The 20,192-nt window shown below is 42.3% G+C and overlaps 2 protein-coding genes and 1 non-coding gene across 22 annotated transcripts in view; 1 reads left to right on the top strand and 2 right to left on the bottom strand.

Annotated features, from left to right (window-relative positions):
* The window catches only part of brp (ELKS/RAB6-interacting/CAST family member bruchpilot), a 35,027-nt gene extending 19,637 nt beyond the window's left edge, over nucleotides 1-15,390 (bottom strand). For 14 of the 20 annotated variants that reach the window (XM_070213714.1, XM_070213720.1, XM_017147749.3 and 11 more), the window contains exons 1-7: nucleotides 15,300-15,390; nucleotides 13,712-14,171; nucleotides 10,964-11,323; nucleotides 9,238-9,354; nucleotides 8,283-8,716; nucleotides 7,630-7,876; nucleotides 7,514-7,569 (exon numbers count right to left, since the gene is read on the bottom strand). In XM_070213714.1, coding sequence (XP_070069815.1) covers nucleotides 7,514-7,569; nucleotides 7,630-7,876; nucleotides 8,283-8,716; nucleotides 9,238-9,354; nucleotides 10,964-11,099 — 990 coding nt within the window. In that variant the 5' untranslated portion in view covers nucleotides 11,100-11,323; nucleotides 13,712-14,171; nucleotides 15,300-15,390. Of the gene's footprint in view, nucleotides 1-1,051; nucleotides 2,890-7,513; nucleotides 7,570-7,629; nucleotides 7,877-8,282; nucleotides 8,717-9,237; nucleotides 9,355-10,076; nucleotides 10,271-10,963; nucleotides 11,324-13,711; nucleotides 14,172-15,117; nucleotides 15,249-15,299 lie in introns of those variants that run through there. The other 6 variants (XM_070213727.1, XM_070213730.1, XM_070213715.1 and 3 more) reach the window with 5 other exon arrangements.
* On the bottom strand, nucleotides 296-360 carry LOC123002616 (U7 small nuclear RNA). Its single transcript, XR_006412207.1, has one exon. It is a non-coding gene; the product is annotated as a U7 small nuclear RNA (small nuclear RNA).
* A 2,066-nt stretch (nucleotides 15,391-17,456) lies between the features above and the next one.
* Nucleotides 17,457-19,008, top strand: LOC108061517 (uncharacterized). The gene is made up of 4 exons (XM_017147767.3): nucleotides 17,457-17,697; nucleotides 17,750-18,243; nucleotides 18,311-18,677; nucleotides 18,743-19,008. The coding sequence occupies exons 1-4, from the start codon at nucleotides 17,523-17,525 to the stop codon at nucleotides 18,934-18,936; spliced, it is 1,230 nt and encodes a 409-aa protein (XP_017003256.2). The 5' UTR covers nucleotides 17,457-17,522; the 3' UTR covers nucleotides 18,937-19,008.
* The last annotated feature ends 1,184 nt before the right edge of the window (nucleotides 19,009-20,192 follow it).

Here is a 20,192-nt window from a genome sequence, read left to right as displayed (position 1 = left end):
TTCCCCTTTTTAGCCAGCATTAGTGCATGTGTATGTGTGTGTGTTAGCCTGAAAGTCTGTTGGCGTACATGCTGATATATGCCATTGTATGTGTGAAATTTAATTTGCAACTCGAGGCCACAAAAGGACAGGCTAAACAGAAGAAGTTTAACCAGTTTTGTTTGTTTTGCGTGCAAGTTGCTGCACATAGGAAAAACTATAGAACACGAGGGTCACTCTTAAGTTTGTCAGTTATTTATAAAGAGTTTTAATTCCAAAAAAAAAAGTAAAAAAAAAATCTATACCTTTTTTTTTAACGGGAACACTCAATGACCAGATAAAGGGTCCCAATAGGACAAATTTCAAAGAGAATACAAATTTTCATTGTCAAATTGTATTAATGAAATATTTAAAATATTTTTGAGACAATGAAAAAAATGGAGGTTAATATAATATTTTTTCCTTTTAATTAAGATTACTGAATTACTGAATTTATTATTAAGTTCAAAAGTACAAAACAGGACATATTTTTCTCTGTGCGCAGTTTTTTATAGCCTTTCCCTCTCTCTTCGAAACTTTGCCGTCTTCCAACCGCCCATCCTTCTCAATCCGCCCTCTCAGCCCCCTTTTGAGGAGTTGCTCATGTTACGCCTTGACAGGACATTTAAATGGCTTTTGGTGTCTGGGTGCCGTTAGAACGCCTACTGCACTACGGCCCCATTGATGGGATGGGATAGCCATGCCTTTGATTTACACTACACCCATTGTACCATAACCACCCCTGGAATTTCCACCCACAGACATTTCGGTTAGATGCATTTCGTCGTTTTGGTTTGGTTTGGTTTGGTTAGTTTGTTATGCGAGTTGCCTCTTGGCTGATTGACTTTTGAATGAAGTTGAAGGTTCTTGTGTGCTTGATGATGAGTAATGACATTTCGAGCTGAGCTGATTTGATGACTGGATGATTCGCTGTTGGTTTTTCGTGGAATTCAGTTGCCGCAGTTGTCTTTTTGTCTGACTGACTGGATGATTGGGTGACTGTTTCCGGTGGGCGTTACAAGTACAATAATACCTTGTAGTAGACATAGGCATTGTCCATATGTTTCTGGGTCTCTCGCCTGGGTCTTTAAGAGCTAATGTTGCTGCAATTGCAATGTTGCAGGTTGCAGTATCGCAGTAATGCAGTTCTGCAGTTCCGCAGTTCGTTGTTCTTTAGGCTTACTTCTGCCTGGCTGCTATTTATGTAATTTGAGCTGCCCGCCGTTGTTGTGCGCAGGTGTGTGTGTGTCTGTCAGTTGTTGTAATACAATAATAGACTGCTTCCCCGTTACTTTTTACTTTTTACTATTCTTTTTCCTTCACTTTTCCCCTGTCGTTGCTCTGGGAAAACTTGTATTTTCTTGGCGCTGCTTCCTGATTCTTAGCGCTGTCTGCTTAATGCAAATGCTAACGGGAGTGTAACCTTCTGGCCCACCACACACACTCGCACATTCTCACTGGGAGAGGGGAGTGGGGACGCACACAGACACTGCCGCACACACACAGGCAGACAGGACGACGACGAGCTATAAAAAGAAATTGTTGTTTTTCTCGTTGTCCTTTGTTGTTGCTAGTTAATGTTTGCTGCGAAAGATTTCGTCCTTTTTTTCGGCTGCTGCGGCTGCTTAAGCAAAAATTATTGATTTTATGCTGCCACTGCTGCTCTGCTTTTCAGCTTTTCTGCTTTTCTTCTGCTGGTTTTCCTGCTGCTTTTCCTTCAGCTGCTGCTGCTGCTGAACGATGGGGATGCAGGGATTGAAAAATTGCACTGGCACTCTCGATTTAAGCTATTATTTTCACACAGACACAGACATTTACAGGTAAAGGCACAATAATGAAATGGTCGACATTCCCTTTTATCTACATCCTTTTGCGGTCAAGGAATGGAATTTCCATTTATATATTCTTCTTTCTCTTTTCGTTTTCCACAGCACACGCGTTCGCGCCACGAATTTGATTTTCTTTCGCGAATCTATTTGAATGATGCACGGCGTTCGTGTGGAATTTTTCGTATCCTAGCACAATCCTAATTCTCTTGGCTCTGGCTCGCTGCCCACTACACAAGTTTTTTTGTCATTTGCTGTGCCAAAAACTTTCTTTTTTCTGTGCGACTCTCGACGCGCTCTACTCGCTTCAGTTATCCTTTTTTTCGGTCCGTATCTCGGCTCGTCGGCTGGAGCGTTGCGTGTACAACTGTTCGCGCCTGCGGAGCTTTTGCGACCACGAGGCCACTCAGCAGCATGGCACATCGCTCATCCGCACCGTGGCTCGGCCACTCGGCTCTCTGCTCGCGGCAGCTCAGCTTTCACTCGTCTCCGCTCGTCACTCAATTTTCGGCACTCAGTATCTCGGTTTTTGGTCCCATTCATTGGGCGCCTGGCATTCCATTACTTGGTTTTTGGAAAATAATATGTGTTAATCACATTTTTTATTAGTTGATATAGTTACAAATGATGTAACGATTATTTAAGTTCCTTTACCCAACAAATTTTATAAATATTTTGTCACTAGAAAATTTTATTCACCCTTAACCTATATTACTTTTGTACTTAACACGCTGTTACTCTATTTATAGTTCAAAATCTGATCACATTCAACTAATTTTCGTGCTCGTATTTTTAATCTTTTTTATGCTTAGCTTTCGTCACTAGACTTATTATTGTTTCATTACAACCTAAGCAAGGACATAAATCATGATGCCCTAAGCTTTGGGTATTTAGCTCTCAGTCGGTCGGCTTTCGGCACCAGGCTAAACCACTCATCCTCTTAGCTTTTGGGATTCGGCTCTCCTCCCGATTGAGCCCTATTGCCCGTTTTACTCATTTTCGGCTCACAGGTCCAGTCATGTGGTCTGTGCCACAAGGAAAGCTCTGCAAGTCAGGCGAGAGCTTTTACGTTCATTTACGCTCAAAAGCTGGCGGCAATATTGATTGCTTGGCATGTGGGGGATGGGGTGAGGGCAGCAGGGTGGCTGGCAGGGGGAGGGAGTGGGCGAACTCGTTTTACAGCTACTCGCTGCAAGCTTAACCCTGCACTGGCTGCGAGGGCTGCGTTGAAACGGCCTTTCCTGCAACTGAAGGCCTGCGCATGGCATGGGCTGCACTTCCCGAGCAGCTGACTAGCGGGTGGTCTGCAGCCCCTATTCCCCCGCCACCCACCGGATTAGCCAATAACAAATGGCATTCCGGGGCAAACTGGCCCGCAAAAGTAGGCAACACTTTGCATATTAAGGCAGCTTCCATTCAATTATTATGCTAAGTGGGCAACTCATTAGGCAGTCATTTGTTTTCGGATATGCCGTCGCAAATTGAATTCCTGTGCGCCCGGGCCAATCGATAAATCGAAGTGGAAACTCCCTCGGAAGAGTGTCTCTTTGAATGCACTTGCATCAACTTAACGCACTTAACTTCGAGGGGGAACTTTAGTTTTTTTCCACCTCTGGCAAAATGAATGTGCGGTAGGCCGCGTAATTATTTTATGCCCCCGCAAAACAAAGAGCTCCGGCAACCAGCAGCATAATATATCAAGCGTTGAGCGAGGCCCACTGGCAACCATAACGAGTTCCCAGAACTGAGAGCCCAGCAACCAGTCGCCTTTCGTAACCCCAATGTACCCCCTCGTAACCCCCATGTCTTCCGTGCTCCATTCCCATTATTATTTATGCGTATGCATAGGACGCAGGGCTGGCTCTTTGGCCGGGAACTTTGCATGGGTGTGGGTGGTTGGGGGTGTCGTGTGAGTTTTATTTAGTGACCTGCGAGTGAAATGCCTGCCACAATCGCTGGTGGTCGGTGGTGCTGGGCAAATTTAATATAGAGCTGGGCACTATTTTATGGTATTCCAGTCATGAATTAAAGCCCTGTATTTTTAGCTCTTAAATTTATGACATGGCACAATTTTCCCTGCTTTCCTGGCGATGATTAATCTATCCCTCAATTATAGCCAAATTTATGTTTTATTTACGCAATCTTGTTGGTGCAAATGGGGGTTCCGTTTTGAAAATCGGATTTATGTTAAAACCTCTTTCAATTTTAATTTATTTTTAAAGTATGTGGAATTATTATCCTGCCTTCAAACTGTTATAATTACCTATATACGATCCTTAAACCCCAAAGACGCTCCTTGTTTATTTTATTTAAATCCCCTTTCTTTGCTTTCTATTTTGTGAAACCTTCGTTGGTTCTGCCCCAACGCACTTAAGTCCGCTCCTGATTCGGCATGTGCCAATCCCCGTAATACATCTGAAGTCCTCCGCTTACCCCTTTGGTGCCTGGCTTAGGTTGCTAATTAAAATTCAGCCATTGGCATCGTTTTGCATAGTTTCTAATTTGCCAGGGCGTTACACAGAGGAAGAGAGAAAGAGACGGGGAGAGGAGAGAGCGGGACAGGAGATAAAACCGAGTGAGGGCGAGCCAAACAACATGAATATTTGAATATGGATTTGTGTGGTCTGGCATACTGAGCAGCATACTAAGCTTTGGTCATCGGCAGTCGGGGGTTAAGACGGGCTGGATTGGCCCTAAGAAGGTCTTTAGCTCAGAGTCTTTTTGTTTTTTCTTATGTTTTTTTTTGTTGATTCTACGAGTAGCAAACATACACTCACCCTTACCCCTTGCTCCTCCTGAGCGAATTTCTTGATTTCACGCTCCAAATCAAGCTGTCTCGTTGTTGTTGTCGCCGTTGTTGTTGGGTTCACCAGAAGTGAGAAGGTTGAGTATCGCATAAGTTTGTTAGATTTGTGTACATATTATATGTAAGCGTGCTAGAGTGCTTGGCTTGGGTTTTTGCGGGCCGAAAATGTAAGGCGAAAGTTCGAGCATCGGGCAGACAAAGTGGCGTCGGTTAAATGGCCATAAGAAGTAGACAATAAAACCAAGAGGACTCTCGTAAAAAGTATATTCGCATATATACTATACACACATATTCCAGATATTCCGAGATACATGCGTGCCCAGGGCCTCGAGCCTTATATAAGAGTGCCAAAAGTCAGGGCGGCAGGAGTGGAAAAAGTCGATTCAATGCGGCTCAACTTGGGCCAACTTGCTAAACAAGATGAATTATTGAAAGTTTTTCAGGCCCCAAAAGGGGGTTACGGGGCGGGGAAGGGCTGTAGGCTGGCAACTGCAGTTTGCAATAAATAGAATCTGCACCGAAAATAGGAAATGTAAAACGCAGTGACCTCGAAAGAACTGCGCCAGCCGATTGCTCTCTTTTCCGGCCCTGTTAACGCGGCGTATACGCAACAACTTTTAATTGCTCGCCCGGCAAAAAATCGAGAAAAAAAGAAAGCCTGGCGAAATTTGTTTTCTTTTGTATGAACATGGGCATGTGGGCGGTTGTGTTTTGTTCCCCCTTAGTCCGGCTTTGTGAGCTGATTTTTAATTACTGCTGTCCGAGCCGTGTAACTATGCCGCATTTCCTCCGACCATTTGTTTGCTTTATCAGTGACAAATTAATTTCGAGCCTCACCAATCGCCGGTCAAGGCAGTTGTTGTGCTCCGTTCCGTACAATTGGTTTAATATAATATACCAAAAAGGACCTTCAACCACTGGCTGCAAAAAAAATGTACAAAGCATTACGCAGAAATAGAATGCGATTCCCGAAAAATGCCAGTGGGCAGCGAGCCAAAAAAAAGATCAGGAAAAACGCCATTTGAATACTCATTGTGCAGGGAATTCCATAGAAATGGTGCCCCCAAAAAGGATGTTTGAGCTTATGCAAATGGTTTTAACGCCACGGGGTCTCAGTGCAGTGCCCAGATAAAATATGACGTTTGAAATTCAGTCAAGGATAGTGGCCTTTCTCGGCTAATATCTGTCATTTTTTATGGCCATTCATTGATGTATAAAGCAGAGAGAAAATAAGCTTTTTTTAAGAACTGCTCTCACTGACTTTTTTAAACTAGCTGTTGAGCAGTCAATTATGAATTGATGGATACGCAAAGTCAGTGCTTAAACACTAGGTTATTCAAGATATAAACAAATAAACTGTAGATATATATTTTCTAAAAGCCTTAAATGCCAATCGAATAATAACAATATTTTCCCATTTGTACTGGCTATTCCCTTTGGCCTTTTCGCTGGCCAGCGTCTGTTGTCCTTAAATAGATTTTGTTTCTGTATCAAGGTTATTTATGCTGCCCACTGGGAATGTACCCAACTGTCTGACCATGCTCTGGAAATGCTTTTTCCTATTTTCCTCCCGTTTCTTGTTTTTTCCTCTGCTTGGCTGCCTTTTGTTCTGTTTGCGCTTAATATTACGCATACGCCGTGTGTGCCTGTGTGGCAGTTTAGCTCGGGGCAAACATGTAATTAGAGAGGAGGGGAAAGGGGGGCAGGAGTTTCGGATCAGTAATAAGCAGTTGGTTGTTTGCCATGTCCTTGGGGAGGTCGGTGGGCGAAAAGTTAAGCTGCAGTTGTTGCAGCAACTCCAGACTTATTTCAGATTGATTTCCCGGGGGGAGGCACTTCGTCTCCTCCACGCCCCTCGATAAATAATGGAATGCAACAATGGAAGCGGAGGGAAATGCACTTTTCCTCGAACTGCAAACTGGCAAATGCATTACTGCTGCATACATAAATGGGCCACGCGAAAGATGCATCCATTGTGGCGCCGAAAATCGAGATTTTATTGGGTGGCGAACAATGAAATGACTAAGCTGCCGTCAGAGTGTGAGTTAATGTGAGTGCGAGTCTGAATGTGTGGGTGTTTTTCAAAGGTACATGTGTGTGGGTAGTGCACTGCACTTAATGTTAATTTGAACGACGTTCATTGATGTTGACTGCCTCCACTGTCCTCATTCTCGTCGGCACAAAGTTGCAAATTAATTAAGCGACAACGGCAACAAGAACAAAACAGTAAAAAATATGCAAAACATGTAGCAAACTGAATAAAACGTGTCAGGCTCTGAGTTCTCGTGTGAGTGTGTGTGTGTGTGAGGTTTACAATGTGGGAAATGAAAAATCAACAGTGGAAAAGAGTGTGAAAACACTACGAACAACTCAAGCTTCAGTTGGTATAAAAGCGAACATCTAGGCTCTACTTCTTTTTTTTCTAGATTGTAACAGTTATAAAGCGGTATGTATATATAAGTTTTATGTGTGTGTGGGTAGGTATATCGAGTATATAAGGCTTAGTGTCTGCGTATGTGTCTTGGGTTAAAATAAAAGTTGTTAAAGTTCTGATGTTGCATCAAATGTTTTTGAACTCAAGATGCATAAAAAGTGTTTTATTTTTTCGTGTTCAGAGAGAAAGGGCAGGCGGGCAGAGAGGTAAAAGGGAAAGTTCTGCCCCTCTGCCCGGCTGCCCGTGTACGAAATCATTCTCTAGAGCATTGTTTGCCGAACGAAAGAAAATTAGAGAGATAGAGATTGACAGAGATATACAGAGGTAGACAGAGAGATGGTCGAAGATGGGTAGCGAGACCTCGTCCTTTTTTTTCTTTTTTCCGGGGCATAGTGGCAAGGGGCTCGAAAGCAGCTGATCGTGGCTTACCTGTTTCTGGGCCATGGCCTGCATTTGCTGAAACATCTGGCGCTCCTCCTCTTTGCCTGGAAATGGGTATCAGTTAGTTGATATGCTTTTCTATGGCTCCACAATCAAAGTCTTACCCATTCCCTTGGCCTGCAGCATTTCCAGTAGCTTCTTGATGCTCTCGTCGCGGGCAATCAGCGTTTGCTTCTGGGTCTCCACCCGGCACTCGAGATCCTTGATCGTCTCACGCAGGATGCTGATCTCCCGCTGCAAATGGTCGTTCTCCGCATAGATTGCCTCCATCTGCTGCTGCATCTCCAAGTTTGGCTGCCGCATCCGCAGGCGCAGCTCCTCCTCCAGCTGGCGCACCAACATGGCTTGTTTCTATGGAGAACATAATTTAACTTAGTTTCAGAAGAGATACAAATATCTGAAAAATCTATTAAATATTTATAGCTCTGAAAACTATAAATCTATGGAAACCTAACCTAATTAGAATGGTTTTATGTATATAATAAATACTATTTATAACATGACAAGCTCTAATGACTTCTTTTGGATAATTATAATAGTTTTAGGGGGCTGATAATTCGAAATGGTAATTGATGTGGGTGTGATGTATGGCAAACCCAATTTAAATCCTATATTTGTGTCCCAAACTGAAATAAGCATTTATTTAGGCAGGAAAAAGTGTGTCAAACATAATTTCGTTTAGTTTGTCCTGCTTCAAAAAACATGAATAATTACAGTGGACCCATTATTAAATTTAAAGACCTTTCTGACCACTCACCTGATTCTCCGTGCTGAGCAGCTTCAACTGATCATTGATCAGACTGTACTTGGCACTCTCCTCCTTCCGCAGTGCCCGCTCCTTCTTGAGCTCCGGCGACCAGAAGGTCTTGATGCTGTGCATCGAGCTGCCCAGCTTTTGGTTGGTCAGCTCCAGTTCCCGCTTCAGGTTGCCCAGCTCCCGCTGCAGGTCGGTGTTCTGGTGCTGCAGGTCGCCCAAATAAGCTCGATCCGAGGTGGGGCCCATGCCCGTGTTGTACCCACCCATGGCACTGGGACTCTGGCGCGCCGACCTGCCATAGAGCTCGTCCTCTAGGTACAGTCCCCGTTCGAGGGACCTGTCCCGGGAGCGATCGCGGGGCTCTCGAATGGGAATGAACTCGCGATCGTGGGGATCGACGAGTCCACCGCGATCCAGCGATTGGTAGCGGGTTCCTAATGAGAATATTTCAGTTTTAGTTTATCGGTCTCTAAATAACTTAGAATTCCGCAGAACGAATTTAGATCTAAGATCAAGTCTATATATTTCAAAGTCAATTTGATCCATATGAGGTTCGTCTATAAGTATATTTCTTATTTACTTTTTGAGCTTTCCAAATTTCATTAATTATTTTTAGCAGCAAAGTTAGACCTATAAGTTATCTCAAAAGACCCTTTCATTTACTTAACTATTCATTTGAAAAATTCTTAAAAGAGGATAATTTGAAGTTTCGTGATATTAATTTATGAATTATAAGAGCTCAAGGTCTCATCTTAAAGTAAATGTAAATGAATAATCTTCTACAATTGTAAAAGAACAATACTTTATAAAAATCCTAAAACTCAAGTATTTCATAAATCCTTAGTTATAAATCAATTATTTTCTATTATTTAACTTTGAATATATTTCTCATAAATGAAGCACAGATTGACTTGGATAATATAGAGATTTTTCAGGGCGCTTGGGCGGTCATTACTTGGATAGTCCATGGCATGGGCCATCGGTGGTCTGCTGGCGCTCCGGCTGCGATGGTGACCCGCTCCGGCCGGACTGGTTGGCTCATCCATGTCGCGGTAGTATGGACTGCCCATTGCTGAAAGTCACACACACACAGAATTCATGAGGATGACCAAATGAGGATGACAGAACGGACGGGTGGTGGTTTTATCTCTGGTGGTGGTTCAGGTGGTTGTTTCGTGTTTTCGTTTCGGCTCCTCTTCCGGCCACCAGAACAAAAGGAAAGCAACCAAAAAAAAAAGTATACAGAGTGTTCTTTTTTTTCTAGAGGTGGCAACTAGTGCAGTGGAGTCTGCCTCATTTTCTTCGGTTTTTCATTTTTTTTTCGGTTAGGTTAGGTTAGTGGCAAGGAACGCAGGTAACTTAACAAAAAAATGCAAAAGGAACATAAAGGAAAAGTCAACAAACGAAGGCTGGGAAAAGTGTTTGTCGTGTTCTGGCTTTGCCTTGCTTTTTTACTCCCACTACTAACAACTAGCAACCCACAGCCCAAAACTCGTAAACCCGCTACTTTGTGTGTCCTGAATGTTGGCTCATATTTCAGCCCACCTTCGAGGGCCATAAACTAAGTTTTCCCCGGCACGAAATCATTTTGCACGTCCCGAGAACGAAACTAAATTTGCGGTTCCGCCAACGTCCTTGTTCGTCAGTTTTCAGTGTTTGGTGTTTGGTCTTCAGTGTTCAGTTCTCAACTCATAATAAATGGTTTATTTAAGTCCCCCCGAATGGCGGCCAAATGCTAATTAGCTGGCGTAATCAAGTGCTGACCCCGTTCAAGTGCAAAACAGTTTAGCTAACCATAATTGTAATCCAGTTTGAGGCTTTGATATCAAACGCGCGGCTCCGGGCAAAGTTTCAGCGTCGGTGATAGTTTCAAGGTGCACTTCTCCTTCTCCGCAGTGGTTGTCTTTGCGCCAATGGCTCAGCTGTGGGCCATTTCCCAGTCCCGGATTTTTTTTCCCGCCTCTAATGCAATTTCCCGGCAGCTGCAACTGCTTTGCGGAAAATTCCCATCCAATATCCCCGCATGGAATTCAATTTGCATGTGTTTCAGTGTTCGAGTGTTCGAGTGCCGTTTTGTGTGTGGGTTAATTGAAATGAAAATCGGTTGAGATTCGCAGGATGAGTGAAGCGAAACGAAATACGAGATACGAAAAACGAAATAAATGAAAATCGAATCAAGTGAAATGAAATGAAATCAAATCAAATTTATGTACCATGCGCATGCGTGTGATGTTAGACAGAAATAATAGACTTTAGTTAGAAATTGCATTAGTTGAGTCGACTACAAATAGTACAAATTGAAATGAAAATAGTTATATATGGCGGTTACAAGTAGAGAGCTAGCGAGCGAAATACGATATACGATAATCTTGGAACAGAAGCGTTAATTTTGCATAATGAATTTTAGCGAATTTGGTTTAGGAAGTTGGAAATTGGAAACTAGAAATTTTAAAAATGACTTCTGCTCGGCAGAGAGGGTTAGTAATAAGTCTAAAGCATAGCCAATTGATCGTAATGGAGGGTGAAAATAATCAATGTTCGCAGGGCTCTCGCACAAACAAGTTACTTGGCCAGGTGATGGACTACGTTTGTGCTCAGATTGCGTGGACTACGTCCAGAGATTTGAGTTTTAGTTTAGGTTTCAGTTTCGGTTCAAGTTTCGGGATGGAGTGGTCATTCACCTAAAGGACTTCCGCGTGGAGCGCCGTAGTCCCGGGATGGGGATCGATCGACCGTCGGCAATTCCTGGAGACGCCGCACGCGACCCGGACTGCGCACACCAGAGCTAGTTACTGGATTATAATCGTCACGTGACATAATCCGCGGCTCATCCGCGGCATGCAATCACACACGGAGTGCAAGTGGAACTGGAAGTTGACCACCGCTGGCGGGCACCTTAAATGCAACGTTGAACTTTGATTTCGGTTCTCTGGTTGGTATTGGTTTTGGTTTTGGTATTGGCCTCTCGGTTGATATGCTCGGTTTTGATTGATTGATTAATTGATTGATCTATTCGCGACTCTCTCTCTCTTGTGCGGCATCTGCAAGTGGAAGAAGTGAGAAGAGAACGAAAAACATACACACAATACAGTACAATCTCTCGCTCGTGGTAAACAATATATAACATTACGCATACGCCCCGCTGCACGCCGAAAGCCAAGGCTCCTCAGCGGCTTCCTTCTTTGCATTTAAATTGGCTCTGGCTCAACTTGCATATCCTTAACCTTTTTACCTAAATCTAAATCTCAGCCAGAAGCTGTCTCACTACCGGGCCATAAGCACATAAACAAATACCATAAACAGACTCAAAAGGACTCAAAAAAAAGAAAGGGGGGGCGGGATGGCTGCGGTGGAGCGAATACATCTCGCCGAGCATTGCATTATGGCCGCTCTATGCAAATGCGTGTTCCGTGGAGACGGCAACAAATCGCATGCAAATTGCCACTTGAGCGGTTGCTTCTCGGCTGAAAGGAAGTCTTTTACACAGAAGCTGCCAAATGGAGTTTATGCGGTACGTCTTGTATTGATCTTGGCCTGTCTTTAATCGACTAGGCAAGACGCTTTATTGGTTAGGAAACAAATCTCAGTAACTTTGGCATTAAAAAAAATTTTTTTTTGAGAGAGAAATAAAGAATCAAAATATCTTGCATGTAAAGTTATCTATTCAGAATATACTTTGGGTAAAAAAATATTCAAAGACTTTTACAGAAGCTGTTTTCGTACAAGTATAATATTTATTTACAATAAGAAAAGTAAAACAGAATGGTTTTATTTCAAACTTGAATTTGAACAAAGAATATATCCGTTTAAAAATATAATGACAGTATCTTATAAGGATCTATTTTGACTTAAATCACCATACTAAACTCATCGGATTTTTAAGGCTTTTAAGATTTTAAGTATTTTTGTAAATGTCATGAATAGCAATTTGCAATTAAGCCGCCCGCATAAACAATGCGACATGGCGATAAGTCGCAGCGGAATGTTGATGCTTTGCTCGCTCTGAATGGGCCAAGAGTGCGGATATCAACGGCAGCAGTGCGACAGCTGCAGCGGCTCAAATGAAAGCTAAACGAATCAGCAAGCCGGAAGCCCATTCACACGGCCATGAGAAGGAAGTCTCCGGCTGAGCCTGAGCCTGGTGCCTGGTGCCTCTATGCCAGAGAATGGCGACATAAAAAGATAGAGGAAGCGCCAGTAGATGAGGTCAGGATATGGCAGACAGGCCATAAAATATCAGGCCCAGATTCGATTACATCGCCATGCCATTAGGGAGCCCCAGGCACTGCACTTTGCTGGGCAAACATATCTGTATATATGTATATGTATGGGAAGGGAGACAGATTGCACTTTGAGCTGCAAACTTAAGGGACCTGGAGCTAAAACTGGGAGCCCGTACGATTGTTGTCCGGACTTCGGACAGCCGGAGGCCATCTTATCAAGCTATCTGCTCCGGGGGCCTCCACCCCAAAACAAACATGTTGAATAGGCCCCGAAAAAGAAAGCGGAGAGGCGTCCCCGGAGAAAGCCGGAGAGAGAACTCACCACAGCTTGGGTAGTGCGCAAATGCGTAGCTCCTACCATCTCACAATTCCCCTTTCTCTGTCCCCCGCTCGCAACAATAGCGTCATCGTAAAATATTTTGCCGTATTTTGTTGTTTCCACTGCCCCGATGTATGGATTGGCGGCGTTTTCTTGGGCCACACACACACTCTTCCACCCCCCGGGGCACATGTAAAATAAGGTTAAAATTTGAAATCAATAAAAGTTATTCGACTGATCTAAAATTAGAGCAGGCAACTCAAATAACAACCGAAAGAAATAAGTAATAAAGGCAAACACCGCAGCATTGACACGCAAGGGGTCGGCTGGCCCAACCCCCCTAAAAAAAGGGAGAAAAATGAAAAAACTGACAAATCATGCGGGCATTCGAATGCGTTGAGCCTGCCTCACAAAGACCCATCCACACAGATCTAATTATAAGTTTGCAAATTGCTTGCCAATCTCTGAATGATTGATTGATCGAACGGGGCGTATGGGTAATGCATGGAAAAGAGTCTAAAGTTACTCGCTAAACTAAGTTACTCGACTACGTTCTAGTACTCCAACTAAGTCTATTCAAACGGGGATCATAATAAATATATGGTTGGGACTCTTCATCGGTGGAATAAATGAAATCACAACAGATACGAACAGGAGATAAAGGAGTTGTAAAGAGAGAACGAAGGCAGGCAGAAAAACAGATTACTCATAACTGATTACGGTTAAATTATGGGAGGGAGCTCCTGTTACACAAGGCAAACGCACAAATCAGAAATCAATATCGCTTACGGTTCACATCACAAATTGAAGTTCTTTCTGTGTGTGTGTGTTTGTGTAGTATGTGTGTGGGTGTCGTTACGTATACGTAATATGGTTAAATAGCTCACCCGCTTTGCTTAGGCGATGAATTTTGAATGATTTTCCTTAACGAACTGCGGGCGAATGAAAAACTGTCCAATCTATCTGCTCCTCCTCCTTCCGAGCCTTCTGATCCTTCTGCTCCTCGACTTCCGCTTCCGGTTTTCAGAGCCCGCACACACTAACGCACTCGCGCTGCAACTACATGTGTGTGTGGGCGATTTGTTGCTCGGCTTTATGGCCGCTGCCAATGCAATAGTGCTGGTGACTGTGATTGTGGCTGTGATTGTGTTTGTGGTTGTTGTCAGGCGGCTCAATGGGCATTTCCGGTTCCGGTCTGCTAGCTGCTCGCACCAATTTAGCTTTAGTTTCGGTTTAGTTGACGTCGACACTGGCTTTTAGTTAGTTTGTTGACTTTCGTGGCGTGCGCTCGCTGGCTAATTGCATTTTGTGTTTATGATTTAAACGGCTTTTGTTGTATGTACATGGCTGTGTGGGAGGATAATTAAACCGCGTGAGTTTCCAGCTAAACTAATTAAAGTCTTCATTCACTTTGAGTTGCTTTTTGTGTGTTTCTTTTTTTTTCAAGTGGTTTTGGTGGCTTCGTGCTCAACGAGGATATTTTTTACACTCGCTCCCGCTGACACACATTCGAGACACACACACACACACACACCGCACACACTGCGATACAGAGAGATACGGAGTTGAAGAGTGCTCCGCAAAATGGAGTGGAGAGTGTTCTACGCACGAGTTACGCTCACGAACAACGTAAGGTTCGACGTAACGAAAGGGGGTGAAGGAACAGGGGGGAGGTGGGGGGCTGGAGCTGAGTGGGTGGTTTCGGGTGGCCCAACATTATGCTGGCATCCCCTTCACCTTCTGCCACTTCATTCGCTCGGCTCTAGGCTCTGTTATACAGCTTATAGCTTTTCAAACCTAATGTCTCTTTGTAGGCGTATGTATGCGTGTGTGCCTTGGTGGGTGTGCGAATGCGAGTGTGTGTGTATAGCTCGCATGGCTTATATGTAGGTTGAAGCAATTTATAATAATTTTTCTGCTTTTTGCCCCAATCGATAGGCAGCGTTTACTGGGGCAGATTACTCCTTTTGATTGACAGTGTGGGTTTGTACATGTGTCCCATACACATACACATAAATTCCTATACATAAACGTATATAGATATATGCATAGGGTGTATCTTTAATGGTTTCTTGAGTTTGTCACACGATTTTGGGCGCTGTGGGCGGCTTTTTGGCCTGCCCGTTTTGGTTTCAACTCGCTTTTTTGCACTTTTTGCAGGAAATCACTTTTCTGTATCCAGGGAGCAGCCTCTAGCGATATTGCTGCCATTCACGCACACTCACTCACTCGCACACACACTCACAGCGATACACACACATTAATGGGAAATTTATGAACTTTATTGAAGCACTTTTGCCAGTCAATGGAATTTTCTCGCGCTGTTTTTTCACTTTTCTCCGCTGCGAATGCAATTAAGTTGGATTTTTCTTGGCCTTATACATTTCTCAGCCAGATACATATACTGTGTGTGTGTGTGGGCATGCGAGAGTGTTGGTGTTCGTGTCAGTGTATGCGTGTATGTGTGTTCCTAACCCAAAAATGTATTGTGCGGCAGCTGAGGTGGCCCGTTTTCGGCAACGCCGTTGTCCAACTAACTACCCTCAAAGAACTGAGCGCCGCTCGTGCGAGCCAGTCGCTAATATAGTCTCCGATTCGCTGGCAAGTGGTGAGTTTTCCCACTTTTCCGCACTCGGCCAGCTCTAGGAATAGTGAGAGCGAGCCGGAGAGCGCGTGATTGCAATCAATGAATTTTCCTTTTGGCGCTCGCGCAGTTCCCCGAGTGCTGGCATTTCGGTGCGAGCTGCCAGCTTAATGGATTCCGGAATCCGGAATTCCAATACCAAAATATGAAGCCAGCGCATTGCGTTACGCCACCCGAAAGTGGGTCTTACGTACTGTTACACTTTTCGCGCTGGCAATGCTGAGCGCCAACTATTTGAACCTCCCTTAAAAGTAGACTAAATATATAACCAAAACGCTTGCTTAAGTGGGAAATTATAAGCCAGCCTAAAGACTTGGGATTACAGCTCGATTTAATTCATTTACCCTTTTCGTCCCTTTGCTCCAAAAATTATAGTTAGCTATTGCTTTCAATTAAAATATTTTTTAAAGGACTTTAAAAAATAATAAAACTTAATAAAAATATGAACTTTCAGATACATTTAATAACATTTTCTAAGAAAGGAAGTTAACATCGGTCAGCCGAAGTTTATATACCCATGCAGGTTTGCCTACTTAAAATGTGGTTTTTACAATGTCAAAAATCAAAACACCTACTTTCTACAATGTTTTTTCTATAATTTTTTTGTTTATTCCTATGGGAGCCATAAGATATAGTGGTCCGACATATGTACTACCTGCAATAGAAAGAAGATTTTTGGGAAAGTTTCATCGCGATAGCTTTAAAACTAAGAGACTAGTTCGCATAGAAACGGACAGACAGACAGACAGACGGACAGACAGACATACGGACAGACGGACATGGCTAAATGGACTCGGCTATTGATGCTGATCAAGAATATGTATATTTTATGTGGTCGGAAACGTCTCCTTCACTGCGTTGCAAACTTTTGACTGAAATTATAATACCCTCTGCAAAGGTATAATAAAAACTAAATTTAAACGTATTAATCACAGAAGAAATACAAAATGTAGATAATTCAGAGCTAGAAATAAACGTTTTATAATACTAATAACTTGTATTAAAATTTATATTATTATTATTGTGTGTGAAACAATTAAAATACTAATTCTAGGTGCCATTTGGGGGATTACCACAAAAATTTGCTCATTGTGAAATAAAGAAACTACAAGCGCTTTTTCCGCCAACAAAATATTTGGAATGTTATTAACAGAGCTTTCAAGAGAAGATCGAGAGAAAGCTCCTCGCTGATATAAAAATATCTAATCGACTAACTTTTTCTACAAAAACTGGTTGGATTTAAATTTAAATAACATCCACTAATTTGTATACCCGATACTATCGGCTTATATATTGGTGGCAAAGCGATTTCTGGAACACTATTAAAAAAAGGCGTTTAACGGTGTTCACTCTACCTCCGCTAAAAATGATCGGATTTCCATTTTGTTTTTACATTTCGCTTAAGAATTAAAAAAAACACGCCCTCTATGTTTAAAGTTTAAGAGGTTAGTGTACTAATTTTAGCATAACTTCTAAAGTTTTTGTCCGATTGACTTAAAACATTTTTTGTATAATCTTAAAATGTTAGTTTACAAGAAAAAAATGATTTTTTTTTGCGAGACCCTACCCTCCTTAATAATAATCCCGACTAAATCATCAATGGCGGCTAGTAAAATACCCGAGAGGGGAAATGCAGAACTCTTTGAGGATGTTCTCAAATCGACTGTGGAGGGGTACTCAAAAATGCGGAACTTTAAGGCGGGAAGTGGTTGCGCTGCCAGCGACAACTATGTCACCGTTATGCTACGAGTTAACATAGAAGTAGAGTAGAGGGACTCGATGTAATGTATAGTAAACAATCTACAACTATTCCATTCTTTGTATATTCGTGATAATGTGATCAAAACAACCGAATTAGTTAAAGTGCAATTAGAAAAGCTTGCTCGGCAAAAACAGAGAGAATGCCCACTTGTTCCGCGAACTGAGGTATAAAAGCTCCCCGAACGGATATATAACTATTGATCCTCCCTAACTGGCCTCAGTCCACTCGCTCAGCACAACTAGGCATATACGTGTTCTTCGCTATAAAAACCAAATAACGATTATCTACTATAATGGCAGCCAGTAAAATTCCCGATTGGATAACTTCTGACTTGTTTGAAGATATACTCAAGGCGAATGTGGAGGGATACTCGAAAGTCAAGAGTTTCAAGGCGGACATTGGATCAGCGGCTGGTGAAAACTATGCCACCGTTATGCTGCGAGTTAACATCGAAGTTGAGCTGCAGGGTAAGTCAGTTGGGGTAAAGGTCGAGCAAAATGTCTGATTTCCCTCCCCCAGATGGCAAATCAAAATCGGTTTCCTATATGGTAAAGTTGCCCCACCAACTGGAGACTTACCAGGAGATGATGAAGAAAACGAACATCTTTGATACCGAGCGCACAATGTACAATGAGGTAGTCCCGGAAATGGAAGCCCTTTACAAGGCTGCGGGAGTGGATATCACTTTTGGCGCCAAAAGCTACGATCTCAAGAATGCCAAGACTGACTATGTGGCCTTGGAGGATCTGGGTATTAAGGGATTCAAGAATGCCAATCGCCTCGAAGGACTCGACCAAACGCACACGGAGCGAGTGCTCCGAAAGTTGTCCCAATGGCATGCTGCATCGGCCGTGCGAGTGGCCACCAAAGGCCCCTACCCTGATATCCTATTAAGCGGCTTATTCAAGGAAGACAACCGTCCACTATTGACTGAAATGATGAAAGGAATGGGTGGGAATTTTGTGAAAAGCTGCGCTAGCTACGAAGGTTACGAAGTCTTTATAGACAAAGTCGTAAGTAAAAATACTTCAGAATTCTGATTAGTCTTGTAAATATTTTATTTGTTCTTGATTCTACCAGAAAGCCTTGCTGCCCGTGTTTGTCGATAAGCTTATCGAATTCTCCAAGATCGATCCCACGGAGTTTAATGTGCTGAACCACGGCGATTTATGGTCGAATAATATTATGTTCCAGTATGACGCCTTTGGAAAGATCAAGGAGGTCTATATGGTGGACTATCAGATGCCCAAATACGGAACAGTGGCCCAGGACCTTCTGTACTTCTTGCTCTCATCCACAAAGCTGGATGATAAGGTCACTAAATTCGATTACTATATTAAGGTTTACCATGAGAACCTGGTGGAGCACCTGAAGATTCTAAAGTACTCAAAACCCATCCCCGGTCTGCGAGACATTCATTTGACGCTCCTTAAATACGGATATTTCGGTAAGTATTTGCGACTTTTTAAAGGTAAACCATTAAAATTCTAAATCTCGTATCATATAAACTAGGCTATTCCGTGGTCACTGGTGTGATGGGTGCTGTTCTACTGGATCCCACAGACTTGGCAAGTTTTGAGAACTTTGTGGGTGATACTGAAGCAGGAGTGGACTTCCAGATGCAGATGTATAATGGCCCTCGGTATCGCAAACACATCCAAGCGGTAATGCCCTGGCTGCTAAATCGTGGCTGTTTAGATATGTAGAGCAACCAACTAAATAATTTCCAATTTTCACAATAAACAATCCAAATTGAGTCATTATAATGTGGAATCCCATGATAGTGTTATCTTTATTTATGTGCGATAATGGCAGCGAGTAATAATAAATGTAAAACGTCACAAAGTCACCGTGATAAGGTGTATATTTTTGAAGGGAAAGCGGTTATGATGATGAAATGAGGGGTAAGCCAACCGTAAATATACTTAAAATCACGGTTAGGCGTTATAAATACAATAGATTTTTATCAAATACATCTTCAAATTATTGGGTAAATGTTGAAAGAAACATATTCTGAAAAGATATTCTTTCTTAATTTAAACAAGAAAGGAAGTTAATTTTGGCACGCCGAAGTTTATATGTATACACTGAGGGAAAAAATTGTTCTGATTGTGTCTGAAAACTTATCTTTTTGAGTCTTCAAAACAGCTTTAAATCGTTTGGTATCATTACAAGAATTTTTTTTTTTTGATATGCATAACAGAATGTTTATTGGCGAGTTTTAGTTGAAACATAATTCACTTTCACCCATAAGAATTTATGGTATTATTTAAAGAGCGGATTACTCTAAGAACTAAACGTATTTATAAATATTTTTAGTACAAAAATTAATTTCTTTGAATGCTTTTGTAAGCATTCTGCCATGGAAAGAAATAATAAGGCCGTGGCCTAGGGGCCAAGGTACTATAAGTTCTGGTATTATTTTGTGTTTGGGGGTACGAGGTTCAATTCCCGCTCAAAACATAACTTATTTTTTTTTACTTAGTAAACTAACTAAAATTATTACACTCGTCATTCAATACACTTTCTAAAATTTTCTCATTCGGCCCGCCCTAGCAAACTATTCCAGCCTTATTCGCCTTCACTCCTCACGGGCATTTTCTATTGCAGCGCGCCGAATGAGAAAGTTTTAGAAAGTGTTTTTAGTGACGAGTGTAATCATTTTTCGTCACAAATGTTGATATCAGAACTTTTGTATGTTGAAGGTGCGACCGTCACTAGCTTTTTACCTCGTTAAGAGATGTTTTTATTTGATTCTTTATACTTTCTTATCTTTAACAGTAATTTAATTTTGACAATTTTTTGCAAAAATTGCAGCATACCGAATGAGAATAGTGGAGAGCGTAAATTAACTTTCAAACGGTTAAATTATTTTTCGTTACATATCAGAACTTTTGTAAGTTTAAGGTGGATCGTCACTGCTTTCTTACCTCGTGAGGAGATGTTTTTTCTTGTTTCAGAC

Source organism: Drosophila takahashii, chromosome 2R (assembly GCF_030179915.1).
Source record: "Drosophila takahashii strain IR98-3 E-12201 chromosome 2R, DtakHiC1v2, whole genome shotgun sequence".
Taxonomy (NCBI): Eukaryota; Metazoa; Arthropoda; class Insecta; order Diptera; family Drosophilidae; genus Drosophila; species Drosophila takahashii.
Note: the sequence above shows the minus strand (reverse complement) of the source record. Positions and strands in the feature narration are given on the sequence as shown.

What these genes read in the sequence shown, in the direction of transcription:
- LOC108061517 (XM_017147767.3), top strand. Translation starts at nt 17,523, where the DNA reads ATGGCAGCCAGTAAAATTCCCGATTGGATAACTTCTGACTTGTTTGAA. An exon ending in CATCGAAGTTGAGCTGCAGG is followed by an intron (nt 17,698 to 17,749) that starts GTAAGTCAGTTG and finishes TCCCTCCCCCAG; the next exon opens with ATGGCAAATCAAAATCGGTT. An exon ending in CCTTAAATACGGATATTTCG is followed by an intron (nt 18,678 to 18,742) that starts GTAAGTATTTGC and finishes CATATAAACTAG; the next exon opens with GCTATTCCGTGGTCACTGGT.